This window comes from Hordeum vulgare, chromosome 5H, assembly GCF_904849725.1.
Source record: "Hordeum vulgare subsp. vulgare chromosome 5H, MorexV3_pseudomolecules_assembly, whole genome shotgun sequence".
NCBI classification, from domain to species: Eukaryota; Viridiplantae; Streptophyta; class Magnoliopsida; order Poales; family Poaceae; genus Hordeum; species Hordeum vulgare.
In genome coordinates this window covers 547246236-547266339 of record NC_058522.1, presented here as the reverse complement: position 1 = coordinate 547266339, position 20104 = coordinate 547246236, and the positions used below count along the sequence as shown (strand labels likewise).

Sequence of the window (20104 nt, the reverse complement as noted above, 5' to 3'; positions counted from 1 at the left end):
AGGTAGCGTGCCGACGGCGATCACATCGACCTTTGAACCATTCCCGACGCGCATCGTCACCTCGTCCTTGGCCAGTCTTCGCTTATTCCGCAGTTCCTGCTTTGAGTTGCAAATGTGAGCAACAGCACCGGTATCAAATACCCAGGAGCTACTACGAGCGCTGGTAAGGTACACATCAATTACATGTATATCACATATACCTTTAACGTTGCCGGCCTTCTTGTCCGCTAAGTATTTGGGGCAGTTCCGCTTCCAGTGACCCTTTCCCTTGCAATAGAAGCACTCAGTCTCAGGCTTGGGTCCGTTCTTTTTCTTCTTCCCGGCATCTGGCTTACCGGGCGCGGCAACAGCTTTGCCGTCTTTCTTGAAGTTCTTCTTACCCTTGCCTTTCTTGAAACTAGTGGTCTTGTTGACCATCAACACTTGATGCTCTTTCTTGATTTCTACTTCTGCAGACTTGAGCATCGAGTACAACTCGGGAATGGTCTTCTCCATCCCTTGCATGTTGTAGTTAAGCACAAAGCCTTTGTAGCTTGGTGGGAGAGACTGGAGGATTCTGTCAATTATAGCATCATTCGGAAGTTCGACTCCAAGTGAAGTCAGACGACCGTGTAACCCAGACATTTTGAGTATGTGCTCACTGACAGAACTGCTCTCCTCCATCTTACAGCTAAAGAACTTGTTGGAGACTTCATATCTCTCGACACGGGCATGAGCTTGAAAAACTAGCTTCAGCTCCTGGAACATCTCATATGCCCCGTGTTGCTCAAAACGCCTTTGGAGCCCCGTTTCTAAACTGTATAACATGCCACATCTAACCAGAGAGTAGTCATCACTCCGCGTTTGCCAGACGTTCAGAATGTCCTGGGCTACTGCGGGAGCGGGAGGGTCACCTAGCGGCGCATCAAGGACGTAAGCCTTTTTAGCTGCTTCAAGGATGAGCTTCAAGTTGCGAACCCAGTCCGCATAGTTGCTACCATCATCTTTCAGCTTGTTTTTCTCTAGGAATGCGTTGAAATTGAGGTTGACGTTGGACATCTACAATATTTATAAAGACAACTTTTAGACCAAGTTCATGACAATCAAGTTCATTTAATCAAATTAAGTATAAACTCCCACTTAAATCGACATCCCTCTAGTCATCTAAGTGATACATGATCCATGTTGACTAACCCGTGTCCGATCATCACGTGAGACGGACTAGTCACCATGGTGAGCAACTTCATGCTGATCGTATTCAACCATACGACTCATGTTCGACCTTTCGGTCTCTTGTATTCGAGGTCATGTCTGTACATGCTAAGCTCGTCGAGTCAACCTAGGTGTTTCGCGTGTGTAAATCTGGCTTACACCCGTTGTATGCGAGCGTTAGAATCTATCACACCCGATCATCACGTGGTGCTTCGAGACAACGAACCTCTGCAACGGTGCACACTTAGGGGAATACGTTCTCGAAATTTTAAGAGGGATCATCTTATTATGCTACCGTCGTTCTAAGCAATAAGATGTAAAACATGATAAACATCACAATGCAATCATATAGTGACATGATATGGCCATTATCATCTTTGCTCTTTCGATCTCCATCTTCGGGCATCGCATGATCATCATCGTCACCGACATGACACCATGATCTCCATCATCGTGTCTCCGTGAAGTCGTCACGCCAACTACTACTATCACTACTACTATAGCTAACCGTTAGCAATGAAGTAAAAGTAGTAAGCACATGGCGTCGCATCTCATACAATAAATTAAGACAACTCCTATGGCTCCTGTCGGTTGTCATACTCATCGACATGCAAGTCGTGAAACCTATTACAATAACATGATCATCTCATACATGATACATGCAACATCACAACTTTGGCCATATCACATCACATGTCAAACCCTACAAAAACAAGTTAGACGTCCTCTAATTGTTGTTGCAAGTTTTACGTGGCTGATTTGGGTTTCTAGCAAGAACGCCTTCTTACCTACGTGACAACCACAACGATGATATGCCAAAGCTATTTACCCTTCATAAGGACCCTTTTCATCAAATCCAATCCGACTAGAGTAGGAGAGACAGACACCCGCTAGCCACCTTTATGCACGGTGTGCATGTCTGTCGGTGGAACCAGTCTCACGTAAGCGTACGTGTAAAGTCGGTCCGGGCCGCTTCATCCCACAATACCGTCGGAAAAGAATAAGACTAGTAGCGGCAAGCAAATTGACAAATCATTGCCCACAACTTTTGTGTTCTACTCGTGCATAGAATCTATGCATAGAAAACCTGGCTCGGATGCCACCGTTGGGTAACGTAGCATAAATTCAAAATTTTCCTACGCATATTCAGATCTTCCTATGGAGAGACCACCAACGAGAGAGGGGTAAGAGCATCTTCATACCTTTGAAGATTGCTAAGCGGAAGCGTTGCTAGAACGCGGTTGATGGAGTCGTACTCGCAGCGATTCCGATCTAGTGCCGAACTACGGCACCTCCGCGTTCAACACACGTGCAGCCTGGTGACGTCTCCCGCACCTTGAACCAGCAAGGAGGAGGGAGAGGTTGGGGAAGAACTCCAACAGCATGACGGCGTGGTGTCGACGGAGAGACGAGGTCTCCCGGCAGGGCTTCGCCAAGCACCGACACAGAGGAGGAGAAAGAAGAGCAGGGCTGCGTCGAGGGAGAGGGAAAAATCTGATCTCCAATGGCCAAAAGTGCCCACTATAAATAGGGGAAGGGGAGAGGGGGTGCCACCCCTAGGGTTCCCACCCTAGGGGGTGCGGCAGCCCTCCCAGATGGGAGGTGCGCGCGGCCAGAAGGGGGAGGAGGGGGTGGCGCACCAACTGGTGGGCGTTAGGCCTACCTGGCTTAGGGTTTGCCCCCCTTTTCTCTCCCTTGCGCAATGGGCTGAGTGGGGAGGCGCACCAACCCACCTAGGGGCTGGTTCCCATCCCCACATGGCCCACCTTACCTCCCGAGGTCGTTGCCCCCCTTCGGTGGTCCCCCGGGGCCACCTCTGGTGGTCCCGGTGGTCCCGGTACGTTACCGGTGATGCCCGAAACACTTCCGGTATCCGAAACCATCCGTCCTATATATCAATCTTTACCTCCGGACCATTCCAGAGCTCCTCATGACGTCCGGGATCTCATCCGGGACTCCAAACAACTTTCGGTAACCTCGTATAACAATTCCCTATAACCCTAGCGTCATCGTACCTTAAGTGTGTAGACCCTACGGGTTCGGGAGACAGGCAGACATGACCGAGACACCTCTCTGGCCAATAACCATCAGCGGGGTCTGGATACCCATGGTGGCTCCCACTTGCTCCACGATGATCTTATCGGATGAACCACGACGTCAAGGATTCAATCAATCCCGTATACGATTCCCTTTGTCTGTCGGTATAGAACTTGCCCGAGATTCGATCGTCGGTATACCTATACCTTGTTCGATCTCGTTACCGGTAAGTCTCTTTACTCGTTCCGTAGCACGTCATCGTGTGACTAACTCCTTAGTCACATTGAGCTCATGATGATGTTCTACCGAGTGGGCCCAGAGATACCTCTCCGTCACACGGAGTGACAAATCCCGATCTCGATTCGTACCAACTCAACAGACACTCTCGGAGGTACCCGTAGTGCACCTTTATAGTCACCCAGTTACGTTATGACATTTGATACACCCAAAGCACTCCTACGGTATCCGGGAGTTGCACAATCTCACGGTCGAAGGAAAAGATACTTGACATTAGAAAAGCTTTAGCATACGAACAATACGATCTAGTGCTATGCTTAGGATTGGGTCTTGTCCATCACATCATTCTCCCAATGATGTGATCCCGTTATCAATGACATCTAATGCCCATGATCAGGAAACCATGATCATCTATTGACTAACGAGCTAGCCAACTAGAGGCTTGCTAGGGACACATTGTGATCTATTTATTCACACATGTATTACTGTTTCCTGTTAATACAATTATAGCATGAACAGTAGACGATTATCATGAACAAGGAAATACGATAATAACCATTTTATTATTGCCTCTAGGGCATATTTCCAACACCTCGAGCACAAGTGAAACCCTACATCCCCTTGCTTGGACGACGTCGGTACTCGATGCCGTGCTCCTTCTTGAAGGCGCCTTTTGAGGATTGCTCGTGTGGGGTGGAGTTGGTGGTGGGTCGATGTCGATGTGTGGCGGCCTGATCTTCTCAACGCCAGCCATCCTGTGTTGTCCATGTTGAACAGGGTCCCTGCCACCCATGTGGATGGACGAGGGGACCGGTGTTCCTTTTTCCAGCGCCGGCGATACACTTTCTAGTGGGAGCCTTGGGCTCTGGCGATTCCAATCCTCAACCAATGTTTGGTATTGCCCCTCTTCGGCCTCCTCCATGTATCTTCGGCTCCGATCAATGACTCGCGACCCTCACCTAGTAGGAAGCGTGTGTGTGCTAGCACCCAAACAGACATTGCAGGTGATGAGCAGCCATTCGGATGACAGTGCAAGGATTGGATATTTGCATTACATAAAGTATTGGCGGAAGATGACTTTGTACGCCTCGTGGTCACTCTTTGGGCAATCTCGGGAGCGAGCAGGAAAGCAATTCATGAGGACATTTTTCAGTCACCGGTAGCAATTCATAGCTTCATCAGTTCATATCCCGGGGAGTTGAATGCGATCAAGCATACACCTGTTCCTACTAGGGCCAACAATGCTCCACCACAAATACCACAATGGATTCCTACAACACTGGGTTTGGCGAAGTTCAATGCAGATGGGGCAGTTTCTAGGCATGGTCTTTGGTCGGTTGGGGTGATTGCGGGAGATCACGAGGGAAATTTCCTGAGAGCTTCAACGTTTGTCTTCAGATTTATATCGGATCCACCAACCTTGGAAGCTTTGGCAATCAAAGAAGCACTGGCGTTCGCGAAGGATTTATACATTCAAAACGTCCAGGTCTCTTCAGATTGCCAGGTAGTAGCGAATGATATTCTGAATCGTACCTCGGGAATCTACGGGGCGATAGTTCAAGAAATATTAGACATTTCAGTTTCTTTTAATTCTTGTAAGTTCATTTATGAATGCAGGACCTCCAACTTTAAATCTCATAATTTAACGAAGCATGCTTTTATCCTGCGAGATGGTCGTCATGTCTGGTTAGGTCATCCGAAAAATCTTTCATTCGTTTATGTAAATATAGTGACGAATTAATAAAGCTTTGCAGAATTGTCTTAAAAAAAAGTCGGTCGTTCCTGGAGTCTTAAAAAAAAAAAGAAGTCGCGTGGGTTCCCACCCCACCCGGACCACCAGCCTTCGAGGCCAAGGCACGAACCGACCGACCGACCCGACCTGACCCGGAAGTTCGGTCTTCTTCTACTACTCCCCATCCGCCCCACGATAGACCAAGCGTGCCCAACTCCATCCGCTACCTTTTCCTCCCCCTCCCTCCCCCCGTCCCCGACGACCTCCGCCCCCCACCGAAACCCTAGCCAGCGAGGGAGCCAGGCCAGGCCAGGCGCGATGTTCGGGTACCAGAAGGCGCCGGACCTCGACCTCGAGGCCGGCGGCACCTCCGCGCCGCTCTACCCGGGGATGACGGAGGACGTGGGGCTGCGCTGGGCCTTCATCCGCAAGATCTACGTCATCCTCTCCGTGCAGCTCGCCATGACGGCCGCCGTCGCGGGCTTCGTCGTCAAGGTCCCCGCCGTCTCCGAGTTCTTCGTCTCCTCCAACGCCGGCTTCGGCCTCTACATCTTCCTCCTCATCCTGCCCCTCATCGGTAATTACCTGCCCCTCACGGGTGCCTCGCTGAGTTCGAATTCGTGCGTTGGCTAACGTAATTGGTTGCTCCGTTCGCGCCGCAGTGCTCTGCCCCCTGCGCTACTACCACCAGAAGCACCCCGTCAACCTCATCCTGCTCGGCATCTTCACCGTCTCCATCAGCTTCGCCGTCGGCATGACGTGCGCCTTCACCAGCGGTAACGAACAATAACATCCTTCGGTCCCCCAATTACTTCTCTATTATTCCTGGTTTATCATCTGTGAATGAAATTGACCACATGGTTTTACCTGATTGAGCATATTAATTCGCGGTGAAGCAGTATTTGTGTGCATTAATTGTCACGGATGGAACCCTTTGCTCTCTTTCATCGCTCACTAAAATCATTGTTCCTTCAGTAAAACCATTGCTGTTATGCGTCTGCTACTTGATTTTTGTAATTTGGCCTAGTGACCATTCGGATCAGTTGTGCCAGGAGGTTATGCAAAAATAGTACTGAAAGGAATCCACTATTGGCATTGGGATTATGATTGAGCACTAATATCACGCAATGGTTTCGTTCGTTCCTTGTATTAGCCTCTGATTCATTGCTCATGTCCTCGAATGATTGCTAGATATGTCTGTGGATGGAGTTTGCATTTGGTGTTGTTTGAGTATCTGCAACAGTTATGCATGATAGTAGATTAGCAGTGAACGCAAACCACTTCTAACATTGAGAATATGTCTTTTTGTTTTCCACACAAGCATTAGCTCATGCTGATGGTGTTTTCATAAGTATAGAACACCTTATTTATATAAATTTTGGATTCCTACTTAGGATGCAAAGCAGAAGTATTGTCTTAGCATGTACCTCTTTGGTACTGCAGGCAACAATTGAATGCAGTGATTCGTTCATCCATCCGTTGAGTGCATGATCCTATTGTTTGTACTGGCAGCAAGTTTGAATTTTCTCTGGGTCCATGGCTTTTACATATATAGGTTTCCGATGTATTACTATGCCAATCTTGTTTGTACTATACTTCAGGTCGGTCAGCAATGTTTTCAAAATGATGTTCTAGTTGTTCCTTCCCATTATATTCTGATAATTCCAAATGTTAGTATGAGTCGATACTTCTTGAATTTTCTTCTTGTTCCCTCATAAGGTTCTCTTGTTTGTTTAGAAGTGGAACCCCTTGCCTTTTTTCTTCCAGTTCATACGTTTATCCCTGTTGCAGTTTTAAGGGCGACTTTGTTAACATTTTCAAAGAGCTAGATAGTTCTCCTGTGTGTTTTCTGCCTTCGTATTTCTTAATGTTCACGTAAAAAAATCCAACCATCGATATTTACTTTCATTATGCAACCACTTCAGATCTATATTATCACATGTACTCTAAATTTCCAGGGAATGGCAACACCTTGTTGAATGTTCTCTCTGGGGGTTCTAACATGCTCCAAATGATGTGTTCCAGAGCCACACAATGCATCAATTCTTATTAGCAAATGCCATTCTTGTTCCTCCCCTTTTGTTGCGATAATTCCATGTCTTATGTGACTTTGTGCTACCCACTAGGGGGGCAAGGTTTTGATGTCAGAAAACCTATAATGCACTTGTTGAAACTTTAAAGGTTGCCTTGTTTGTTTAGTAATCGAACCCTTGTCCTTTTTCTTCCCCTACATTTAACCCTGTTGCAGTTTTAGTTTTTTGAACCAAAGACGCGATTCCATTGACGTTTTGAAGACCTAGAATGTCATCCATTTTGTGTTTTTTGCCTTAATATTTCTTAATGTGCATGTTATAAAGTTCCTACCGTCGATATCGATATCGATATCAACCTTTGATAATGCAACCACTTTAGGTCTATATATCGGGTGTACTCTAAATTTCTGAATGGCACCACCTTATTGAGCGTTTTCTCCAGGGGTCTAGAATTGCTCTGGATGGTGTGTCTCAGAGCTGCACAATACATCAATTCTTATTTAGCTCAGGAATACTATGTTAACTCTCTGGATTTGAGTGTTTCTGTTGAACATTTCCACTAAGCACTTGAGGTAGCACTGCATGTTTGGATGTTGTAAGTTACCTCTTTTGGATTTGATGCTGAGACATCACTGATTTTTGTTCAGGCCGAGGGCTTTGGCATTACTCCTTACTTGTGATCTTTTGTTTTGCTTTTGATTGTTGGGATATCTGAATTACATCGGTGAAAGTTTGAATGCTATCAAACATGATGCATGTTCTTCTGTCTTCACTTCATCTATGTCATCAGTTGTCATACACTCCATAGGAGTTGTGCACATCAACTCAATATAGGGCGAGGCCACTACTGTGTCTTGATTATACTATTGTTGTGTGCACAGGAAAAATCATCTTGGAAGCTGCAATTCTGACAGCAGTGGTGGTGATCAGCTTGACTGCCTACACTTTCTGGGCTGCAAAGAGAGGCCATGACTTCAACTTCCTTGGCCCCTTCCTGTTTGGAGCTCTTATGGTGCTGATGATGTTCTCACTTATCCAGGTTGGGCAGCTGCACCTTATGTCCCTTCTATATTTCTTCAGATGGATATTGCAAAACTACTTTCGATCATGTTGGTTTGTGCATGATATACTAAATAACACTTGTGCTGGCAGATCTTTTTCCCACTGGGCAAGATCTCCGTCATGATCTATGGGGCCGTGGCGTCGATCATCTTCTGTGGCTACATCATCTTCGACACGGACAACATCATCAAGCGCTACACGTATGATGAGTACATCTGGGCTGCCGTGTCCCTCTACCTCGACATTATCAACCTGTTCCTGAATCTGATGCAGATTCTGCGTGCGGCTGATAGCTGAGCGCACCTGAGCCTCGTCCGCTTGATTTAAGTCCTCTAGCTTGTGCATATCAGAAAATTCATGGATGCCTGCAGATACCTGTAGGCATGTACACTCGTTATCAGCAAATTCTGCCGTCCGTAGACTCTACCTGTGTCTTGTTAACTAGTTTCCTGGGGCATGCAATGTGTGACCATTTGTCTGCATGATGAAAATAGGCTCACTGGTGCGTTGTGACTGGAAGACGCTTAAATTTAATTCCTTGCTACGAAGTGTTACATTTTAGGAGGCTTTGGTAATTGGGACGAATGCAAAATCTTGAGTGCTTTTATCTTCTGTTGTGATATCCTCTACTTTAGTGTTGTAGAGAAAGGGAAGGAGAATTACACATCTCCATCGCCCCTCTACTGTGACGAGCTGGTATGGCTCTTCAACATTGTTTCTCCTTGTTTTGAGACACGGCTTGGGAGGTCCTTGTTTGCGTGTCCCTGGTGCTGGCTGCTGTTTTGGATTGTTTATCGGGGCGATATGTATGCCGTTGTGGTTGAGTAAAAGATGATGATTTCTTAAGGTTGTCCGAGTCCTGTCACCCACTTGTGAACTCTTGTAGGCAGTCAAAAATAGGTGGTGCGTTGACAAGGAGAGTTCGTTTAGAGTTGTTGGTTGAGACGCGGCTTTGTTGATCAGTTTAGGGCATTGCCATTATGCGTTGGAGTGGTGAGAGCTGTGAATCTATGGTTGTAATTGTTGTGCCATGGAGAAGAAAAACTCTGCTGCCAGATTCAGTTTTTTTCTGCCCGTAGTGTCATTTGCTTCGGCTTACCAAGTAAATAAAAAATCATTGTCTCCGTGAGTTCTAGCGCACCCGTTCCAAAACAAAAAAAAATATCGTGGTTTTACTTCAAATTTGATCTAAAACCGGGCCATTTGTTTTTGGAACGGGGAGTAGCTGTGTATTCCGTTACTATGCACGTGATGGCAACTTTTTGGATGGTGAAGGAGGCACGGGGGGAACTGTTTGAAGCGACAGAGCGACCGCCAGCCCAAGAATAGACGAAAGCTGGCCTCCAGCCATGGCATCCAAATTAAAGACTTGACGCCCATTGCTGGCGGAGCCTATTGAGACACCATTCCTACGCCGGGACACCATCGTCGACCAACCCGTCGGCCGTCCTCCACCGGACTGCTGGGAAGGAAAGTTGCGCCAGCCGATCCAAGGTGGTAGCCGCGGGCATGGGCAAGCACGATCACCACCACTACGACGTGGAGGCGTGCTACCCGTCGGGGCCCGACGGGTACATGATCGAGAGCCCGGAGCTGCGCTGGGCCTTCATCCGCAAGGTGTACGTGATCGTCTCCCTCCAGATGCTCGTCACCGTGGCCGTCGCCGCCGCCATGAACCTAACCGACTCCGTCCGGACCTTCTTCCTCTCCCGCACCCCCGCCGCCCTCGGCGCCTTCATCGTCATCCTCATCTCCCCCCTGCTCGGTCGGTTGCCCAACCCACCAACAACCTACCTTCGATTTGCTTAATTTCATGGGTGCATTCTCTGTGCATTGCTTACTGATGGATGGATGCCGTTGGTTGGTGCAAGCGCAGTGATGCTGCCGATGGTCTACTTCCGGAAGAAGCACCCGGTGAACCTGGTGTTCCTGGGCATCTTCACCGTGTGCATCAGCCTGTCGATAGGGCTGGGGTGCCTCACCAAGCGCGGGCCCATCATCTTCGAGGCGGCCGGCATGACGCTCGTCGTCGTGGTCTCGCTCACCGCCTACACCTTCTGGGCGGCCAAGCGCGGACACGACTTCGAGTTCCTCGGCCCCTTCCTCTTCGCCGCGTGCGTCATCCTCCTCCTCTACGCCATCGTCATTGTGCTCTTCCCCATGGGCAAGACGACGGTGCTCGTCTATGGCTGCATCGCCGCGCTCATCTTCTCCGCCTTCATCATCTACGACACCGACAACCTCATCAAGCGCTACACCTACGACGAGTATGTCGCCGCCTCCATTACCCTCTACCTCGACATCATCAACCTCTTCAGGGCCATCCTAATCGCCCTCGAGGCCGCCGACTGATCTTGATCCTGGCAACCAGCCAAACCTAACATGATGATTCGTTCGTCTCTGCCTGCCTGGCACATGTATGTATGCTAACCTAGATACCGTATGTAGATTGCCATGTATGGAAACTTATTACGTGCTCTCAACATAAGTCACTGTGATCGGACATCGACAGAAATATAGTATTGCCAATCCAATCAACATTTTCCGCCGCGACGAACATGGAATGATCATCAACAAGCCAAGGCAAGCATCATCAACACCAAAACTCTCAAGGGAAAAGGGATATGGATATGAATTTTCTCACCAAGGAACATCGTTTCGTTTGCCAAACAAGCCCACACACAGAAATTGCAGCCTACAGGAGGCTAACTGGGCTCTTAAATACCTCATGTGTAAAATAGGGGCACAAAGTTGCCAGCATCAACCACAACAGTTAACTGTTTACACCCACTGGAAACACACTATCTTAGCTGATGTGCTTAATGTTCTTCTATCTTCTTCAGGTCCTTCATATTTGTCGTGTCCACGCTGCCAAAAAAAAAAGGAAAAAACATTTTAGGAGTTGTATCACAAGTAATGTGTGTCTGGGAGGAAATATTTTAGTCTGTAATATCTATGAAGTGGTTCTACAATGCTGGAAATCAGAACTTAAACTTCGACGTTGGCTCAATACAATGATGACTCTTGTACATTTTTCCTAAAATAACCACTTTCACTCTCCAATTATCTTTCCAGAATACTCAGCTACTGAAAACATATTACAAATACTCCTAGATTGCTGTGCATCTTCAGGAACTAAAGATGCTGACGGCACAACTTATCACAAATCTCCCACAATCTGAGCAGTACAGCTAAAAGGACTATAATATTGTCCATCCAGACATCCAGTGAAATTTATAAAATACTAAGTGCTAACAGAACTTACGTGGTTCCATAAAGTGCGATCTTCTGAATTTTTGTGATGTCAGCTCCGCTTTGATTGTCTTCAATAAACATAGTCAGGCTGGGATGAGAAAAGAAGGGGTTATAAGAATAGGATAACACTACTAAATGCCAGGTTACAAGTGTGCTAGAGGAAGATGTGCATACCTGCGAACATTCTGGAACTTCACATACTTTAGCGTCACAGGCTTACTCTGTAGAGAAGAATAGCCAATGCTCATCAATTTGAGGTAATGCATAAGCTAAGACAGGAATAACTGATGATGCTACATGGGCATCAAGAAAAAGAATCAAAATAGACTTAGATTTTAGGATAAGAACATACTTCCAGTAAATGGCTGGATGATAGGTCAACACTGTCACTTGGAGGAAAGTCATTGACGTTGCTGCCAATCAATACAGAAATATGTCAGGCTTAAGGGAAAACCCAAAACGTTTTCAGAAGTCAGTATCAATGAGCTTCAGTTAAAACTAAAAGGCAGTATACCTGAAACCCATATGCTCTCTGTTGGAGAAGAGTTTAACTGTCTTTGGGCCTGCATTCACAGAAGATTGCATTAAGGATTTGGGAAAGCATCAACACCCAAGAGAAATATTGAGAGTGGTTAAGAAAGGGGCTACTACTTACAAACTAAATACCTCACTCAAAGGCAGAGAAAAAGAAGCATGAACACAAAAAAGTGGTAAGAGAGAAGCAGCATGCAACCTAGCATGTGAGGTCATTCTTGCCAATATCAAGCTATATATTGTTGTAAAGCATTGAAAGAGAAAAACTCTTGAGTTTTTCAGCATTAAACAAAGCTAAAATATGTAAGGATACATGAGTATTTAATGTTTTCTATATTATTTACCAGTAGTGTAACAATAACTTCAAATACCAGTCATCAATTTACTTATATCCAACGATGGATAAGTGGCAAACCCAAGCTTCATAGGCCATTGGATCAAATGCTAGGTTGAATTAGATTATGACATGTTTTCCCTGAAAAGGAGGGAGCCCTATCCTCTGCATTGACTGATGCACACAGCTTATACTGTCAACGGCACCATAAGTAACTATATCCATTTTATGTATCATGAAACATTAGACGACAGGTGAGATGGTCAACACAGGTCCCACCAAATACATCTGATCATAAATTTACAGAAATAACAGAGCTTGCACCCACTACTAGCATTTGCAGACCTAACAGACTAAATAGCCCACTAGTTCCAAATGCGACAAGTGCCCCTTGACATCAGAAAAGAGTGCCCTAGCTCAGTAGTGTATCAGTAACTACATATATTAGCTGTAAATTGTCAATTTCAATTATAAACAACGGCGGAGGAGTGGCAAATCCAAGCGGCAGAGGCCATTAGATCATGCCATGATTTTTTTCCAAAAAGGAAGGAGCCCCAGGCTCTACATCGGTTAATGCACACACCCATGTTGTACCCCTACGATTTTCTATACTATCCATGGGCATAAATAACAATCTCTTCTATTTAGCATCAAACACTAGACGACAGGGCAGACTAAAGTTCAAAAAAGCGAGCATGGGCGCGAAGCATTTGCCGAACACAGCGCTTTGGCCCTGTGCGCCAAGAAAAGAGCAAGGCAGGAATACACATAGCGCCTTTTCCATTTGGGCGCATACAGAGTGGCAAACTAGGTGCAAGTAGGTCCCTAAACACATAATTAACGCCCAGCAGCCTTTTGAACTTTGGGTCAGAAACACATAAGGGTCCAAACAACTTATCATACATTTACAAAAAGTTAACCCCTGTTCAATTGTGTATTAGCATTCGCAACAGACTAAATCGAGCACCCTAGTTTGAACAGAGACACGTTCCTCCGTGAGCTCAGAAAAGAGGCTAATCTCTAAGCAATCAATATATGCAGCAACCTAGCAATCGTGCAGTTACGTTGAGTTACGAATCTCACCTTCCTCCTCGGGGCCTTTGAAGAGCGCGGAATGCAGCTTGATGACCTGCATGAAGGGGATGTAGATGAGCAGCTGCTCGTCCGAGTCGCTGGCGAGGTGCAGCCCCTCGTCCTCCCTGTAACCCTGATGAAACCCACCAATCGTGAGAAACGCAATCGCCTCCAAACTAAAATCCGCAGAGGGGTTGACACGGCGCACACACGGCTCTGACACGACGCTAATCTACGAAACCCTAGGTAGTGAAGGGAAGTCTCGCCGGCGAAAACCGAACCAGTCGACGCCGGATCGGATCCGGGGATCGCGACTGGCAAAGGGAGCCGCCTGCCTTACCTGCTTGAGCGCGTTGGCGATGCCGTGGGCGGGGTCCTGGTTGAGGCACTCGACGCCGGTCCAGTCGATGAAGTCGACCAGATCCACCTGCCCGCGCGGCACCGACGCGGACGGGACGGCCGCGGCGGCGGGGGCGGGCGCGGGGGCGGCTGCGGTCGGCGCGGGCGCGGCGGCCATGGCTGGCTCCCGGAAGCTTCTGGAAGGTTCCGAGCGGGGACGGACGAGAGAGGGACGGCGGGCTTGTGCTCGAGGGCGGCTTGGACCTCGACTCGTCTCGCCCGATGACGACTTGCGTTGCGTTGCGTCTGCGTGGGAGCTGCGGTCGAGCCGAGCAGCACCCGATGCCTTTCCTTTTTCTCTCCCCCCTTCCCTCTCGGTCTGGACTTTCGCAGTTGGGTCCGGTCGAGTTGAGGCCCATCGGGCCGGTGGAAACGGAAGCCCACAGGGTCAGCACAGGTACGCGCATGAGGGAGCCGGACCTCCTATCGTCGCTCGTTGCAGCGAACGGCCGAGCAGAAGCAAAGGGGGTCGCCCGTCTGGGCAGGCCAGTCCTTTTTGTAGTAAGAAAATGGAGCTGTTACGCGTCCACTGACAGATGTTTAGTAAATATCCGTCATCTGGATGACTGTTTGATCTATACGCGCAGCCGTTCGATCCACGCGCGGGGCTTCGATGGGCATCTAGTAAATCTTGAAACGACACTCGAGTTACGGAAACAATCGCTTTGTTGTAAAAAATAAACTTTGGACCCATTAATTTCTGAAACAAACGCTTTGTTATAGAATTTTTTTCCTTCGTCTTTCTGCAACATAAGTACTGTTGCGAAAGAAATTTTTACAACAAAGGTCATGTTGCAGAAAACTTTTACAACAAAGGTCAGGTTGTAGAAATTTTTGCAACCCCTCGTGGTGCGGCTTGCCGCGTGCGGAGGGCCGGCCAGCGTCGGGACGAAAGCAGCTGGCGGGGCGGGGGTGGGAGGAGGGGAAGACTGGGCGGCATCGGGGGCGGAGGGGTTGCGGCGTGTGTTCGACCGGCCGGCGTTGTGGCCGAGCGGCCGGTGGCACGAGGGGTGGGGGGGGGTAAGGGGAGTGTCGTCCGACATCGCTGCGGATGGGCTACGTTGGGAGCGCCCGCGCAATCGTGGTGGGCGAGCGGCTGGCGACGCGGGGGTGAGGGGTAGGGGAGGGTCGGGCGACGTCGTAGTGGATGGGCGGCGGCGGGAACGGCCGGCGTTGGGGGCGAGCGACCGCGCCGTCGCCCTCCCAGATCCAGTAGCCGCCGCCTCCTTCCACCCGAGCGCGAGCGTGTCGAGCTTCACGACCGTTCCTGAAACAGCGCTGCAGTTTCAGGAAACGGGCGCGCTAAGTCGTTGCTTTGTTGGTGCGCGGGCACGATCTGGTCCGTGAGATGGAGCAAGAACAACGGACGAGGCGGTGGCTGATAGATGACCCAAATCAGCCGGTGGGAGGTAAGAGTTTCCGTAAGAAAATATGATATTTTTGTTTTTTCTTATTTTTCCGTTCCTTTTTCCTTTTCTGTTTATTTACTCTCTTTTTTTGGTTCATTTTTTTATTTTCTTGAATTTGAAGCAAAAACATTTATTAAATTTGAAGAATATTTTTTGAAAATCTAGAACATTTTCTGTATTTATGAACGATGTTTGAAATATGACAATTTTTTAATTTAGAAGATTTTTTAAAAGAACGAACAATTTTCCAAATTTAAGATTTTTTTTGAAATTTATGAACAACTTTTGAACATAAACTTAGTTTAAAAATTGAACAGAACTATTATATTTCGACGGCGCAGGCCTAGATGCAGGCGCGCCCACGGAGAGGCGGGTGGCGGCGGGCTGGAGGAGGGGCCCGCCAGGATCCTCGACGTCATCTGCGCCTTCCTTCTCCTCTCCGTGCTCCTCCTCGCGGCAGACGCCGCCATGCACGCCCAGGGCTGGCACTCCGCTGTGCTCCCCCACCTGTAGGCCGTCGAGGGCCGCCTCTTTGCCGCCAGCTACACGACCTAGATGCGCGCCCGCGCCGCCTACCTCGAACCTGGAGGCCGTCCAGACCATCACCTCTGCCCTCCCGTCCATCTCTGCCCATGCACGCGAGGTGTTTGTTGGAATGCCACCAAGGAGCAGAAGATGGTTTTAAAGAGATGACGATGCTGACGGGTGGGCCCTCTGTTCAACTTAATGGTTAACAAACGGCGTTGAACATTTAGTGCCATGTGGACCTGACCAGTGGGCCTGATATGTCAGAAATTGAATTAATTAGGTCCAAATCGATCATGAGTGTTTATTGAAAAAATTAACAAGAAAATTGGTAGATTTTTGACACGGACAAGGAATGTAGTGGCAATTTTGCTCGACTACTGCAAATGTGGTGGGTTTTTTTAATTCATTCCACCCGATGGTCGCTCTTTATGGCGTTGGTGGTCTATTTCCGAGGTCGTTGTTGCACCTCTACGACCAAGCCACAGCCCTCGCCTCCGTCGCCCGGGAGCTCCAAGCACGTCATCCTCGCTCTATGGTCACCTCCACATCGACATGCCTGCTGCCTGTTCTGGGCGACACACAAAGGTCGTTACCGGTCGGTTTCTGATACATCTCCAACGTATATATTATTTTAAATGTTTAATGTCATTATGTTATCATTTTTATAAGATTTTTCTATTATTTTACATTATTTTCTAGACTAATCTATTAATCTAGTGTCAAGTGCTAAAATGAATCAAGAGAAAATACTAACTCTTTTCCGCGCATGCTTTGCGGTCTTGGGAAATCTAGCCACCTTTTGCGAGAGGATTTCTCATCAGTCGAATCAAAATGTCTGGTGCCGATTGAGAGAGAGCAATGGGGTGGTTGAGTGAGGGAACTCTCAGCCGAGTGTTGCGCGCTTGGTGAAGGCTTGTAGCGGCGTTGGGTGGAGGGGTGAGGGTAGGAACCTACCATATAGCCGGAATTGAACCTTAATCTATGCGAGTGAGCATACGTGTTTCACTTCTTAGGCCTTCTTTGCTTTAGAGGAATTTCACATGAATTCCATAGGATATGGTTTTTATAGGGATTTTTTTCCTTTAGAGCCCTTGGTTCATAGAAATGCATTCCTATTCATACATAGGATTGGTTTCTATTCTCCACATTTCAAAGAAAAAAAAAAGCCTATACTCAATGAAAAATTCCTAAGATGTGAACCAAATAACATCTTTTTTCTTTAGTCTTACTCATAAGATTTGAGATGCATGTCATCTCATTTTTTATAAATTTTCTATTCCTGTAATAATTCTATCCTATGAACAAAGAAGTCCTTAAACTATAGTCTACAAAATTACCCATAATAGACTACTGAGGCGCGACCGCGCGACCTTTTTAGCCCGTGAGCTAGCCCAGGCCGAGCTAACCTTGGCGAGGTACTCCCTCCGGTCCTTTTTACTCCGCATATTAGATTTGGGTCAAGTTAAACTTTATAAAATTTGATCAGATATATATTGAAAAATATCAACATCTACGATACCAAATATACATATCATGAAACTACCTTTCGTAATGAATCTAACAATATTTATTTGACATTGTGAATGTTGATACATGTTTTTATAAATTTGGTCAAAGTAGAGATACTTTGACTTCGGACAAAGCTAATATGCAGATTAAAAAGGACCGGAGGGAGTACAAACGAATCCGAAAAAGGTAGCTCTACGCAGGGGGTGCGTGTCTTGATACGGACCAAGCCACGGTGAGTGTGGTATGTGTTGGGGAACGTCGCATGGGAAACAAAATTTTCCTACGCGCACGAAGACCTATCATGGTGATGTCCATCTACGAGAGGGGATGAGTCATCTAAGTACCCTTGTAGACCGTACAGCAGAAGCGTTAGAGAACGCGGTTGATGTAGTGGAACGTCCTCACGTCCCTCGATCCGCCCCGCGAACAATCCCGCGATCTAGTACCGAACGGACGGCACCTCCGCGTTCAGCACACGTACGGCTCGACGATGATCTCGGCCTTCACGAAGCTCTTACAGCTTGGTGGCAGTGACTTTGGAGAACTATCACTATCTCATCTCGAAGATTAACTCCCACTTGATTCAAGCGATTGTCGTACTCAGACAATTTGAGCACATGCTCAACGATTGAGCCTTTCTCCTTTACTTTGTGGACAAAGAATCTTGTCGGAGGTCTCGTACCTCCTAACAAGGGCACAAGTATGAAATCACAATTTCATCTCTTTAGAACATCACTTATGTTCCGTGACGTTTTACAACGTTTTCGGCGCCTTGCTTCTAAGCCATTAAGTATTTTTGTACTGAACTATCGTGTAGTCATCAGAAATGTGTATGTCGGATGTTCACAGCATCCACAGACGACGCTCGAGGTGCAGCACACCGAGTGGTGCATTAAGGACATAAGCCTTCTGCGCAGCAACGAGGACAATCCTCGGTTTTACAGACTCAGTCTGCAAAGTTTGCTACTATCAACTTTCAACTAAATTTTCTCTAGGAACATATAAAAACAGTAGAGCTATAGCGCAAGCTACATCGTAATTCGCAAAGACCATTAGACTATATTCATGACAATTAGTTCAATTAATCATATTACTTAAGAACTCCCACTCAAAAAGTACATCTCTATAGTCATTTGAGTGGTACATGATCCAAATCCACTATCTCAAGTCCGATCATCACGTGAGTTGAGAATAGTTTCAGTGGTAAGCATCTCTATGCTAATCATATCAACTATACGATTCATGCTCGACCTTTCGGTCTCATGTGTTCCGAGGCCATGTATGCACATGCTAGGCTCGTCAAGCTTAACCCGAGTGTTCCGCGTGCGCAACTGTTTTGCACCCGTTGTATGTGAACGTTGAGTCTATCACACCCGATCATCACGTGGTGTCTCGAAACGACGAACTGTAGCAACGGTGCACAGTCGGGGAGAACACAATTTCGTCTTGAAATTTTAGTGAGAGATCACCTCATAATGCTACCGTCGTTCTAAGCAAAATAAGGTGCATAAAAGGATTAACATCACATGCAATTCATAAGTGACATGATATGGCCATCATCACGTGCTTCTTGATCTCCATCGCCAAAACACCGGCACGATCTTCTTGTCACCGGCGCCACACCATGATCTCCATCAACGTGTTGCCATCGGGGTTGTCGTGCTACTCATGCTATTACTACTAAAGCTACACCCTAGCAAAATAGTAAACGCATCTGCAATCACAAACGTTAGTATAAAGACAACCCTATGGCTCCTGCCGGTTGCCGTACCATCGACGTGCAAGTCGATATTTCTATTACAACATGATCATCTCATACATCCAATATATCACATCACATCGTTGGCCATATCACATCACAAGCATACCCTGCAAAAACAAGTTAGACGTCCTCTAATTTTGTTGTTGCATGTTTTACGTGGTGACCATGGGTATCTAGTAGGATCGCATCTTACTTACGCAAACACCACAACGGAGATATATGAGTTGCTATTTAACCTCATCCAAGGACCTCCTCGGTCAAATCCGATTCAACTAAAGTTGGAGAAACCGACACTTGCCAGTCATCTTTGAGCAACGGAGTTACTCGTAACGATGAAACCAGTCTCTCGTAAGCGTACGAGTAATGTCGGTCCAAGCCGCTTCAATCCAACAATACCGCGGAATCAAGAAAGGACTAAGGAGGGCAGCAAAACACACATCACCGCCCACAAAAACTTTTGTGTTCTACTCGAGAAGACATCTACGCATGAACCTAGCTCTGATACCACTGTTGGGGAACGTCGCATGGGAACGTCACTTGGAGTAGGATTCCACCTTCCCACATGGAAACTCTTTCCACCTTGTGTTTTTTCCTTCTCAAACCTTATGGGCCTTAGTGGGAACTTATTCCAGCCCACTAGGGGCTGGTTTATCTCTTCCCATAGCCCATGAGACCCCTTGGGGCGTGACACCCCTCCCGATGGTCCCCGGCACCCCTCCCGGCACTCCCGGTACACTACCGATGAGCCCGAAACTTTTCCGGTAATGCACGAAAACCTTCCGGTAACCAGATGAGGTCATCCTATATATCAATCTTCGTTTCCGGACCATTCCGGAAACCCTCGTGACGTCCATGATCTCATCCGGGACTCCGAACAACATTCGGTAACCAACCATATAACTCAAATACGCATAAAACAACGTCGAACCTTAAGTGTGCAGACCCTGCGGGTTCGAGAACTATGTAGACATGACCCGAGAGACTCCTCGGTCAATATCCAATAGCGGG

The 20104-nt window shown here is 47.3% G+C and overlaps 3 protein-coding genes across 3 annotated transcripts; 2 read left to right on the top strand and 1 right to left on the bottom strand.

Moving 5' to 3' along the window:
* The first annotated feature begins 5399 nt into the window (after positions 1–5399).
* LOC123452697 (protein LIFEGUARD 2-like) lies at positions 5400–8897 on the top strand. Its single transcript, XM_045129404.1, has 4 exons — positions 5400–5774; positions 5860–5973; positions 8112–8269; positions 8383–8897. The coding sequence occupies exons 1-4, from the start codon at positions 5516–5518 to the stop codon at positions 8587–8589; spliced, it is 738 nt and encodes a 245-aa protein (XP_044985339.1). The 5' UTR covers positions 5400–5515; the 3' UTR covers positions 8590–8897.
* A 795-nt stretch (positions 8898–9692) lies between these two features.
* On the top strand, positions 9693–11057 carry LOC123452694 (protein LIFEGUARD 2-like). Its single transcript, XM_045129402.1, has 2 exons — positions 9693–10057; positions 10169–11057. The coding sequence occupies exons 1-2, from the start codon at positions 9802–9804 to the stop codon at positions 10642–10644; spliced, it is 732 nt and encodes a 243-aa protein (XP_044985337.1). The 5' UTR covers positions 9693–9801; the 3' UTR covers positions 10645–11057.
* Positions 10901–14152, bottom strand: LOC123452696 (PITH domain-containing protein At3g04780). The gene is made up of 7 exons (XM_045129403.1): positions 13830–14152; positions 13499–13622; positions 12062–12110; positions 11900–11960; positions 11722–11768; positions 11558–11635; positions 10901–11160 (listed from the first exon to the last, which is right to left on the bottom strand). Exons 1-7 carry the CDS (start codon positions 14004–14006, stop codon positions 11112–11114), a joined length of 585 nt encoding a protein of 194 aa, XP_044985338.1. The 5' UTR covers positions 14007–14152; the 3' UTR covers positions 10901–11111.
* Between the last annotated feature and the right edge of the window lie 5952 nt (positions 14153–20104).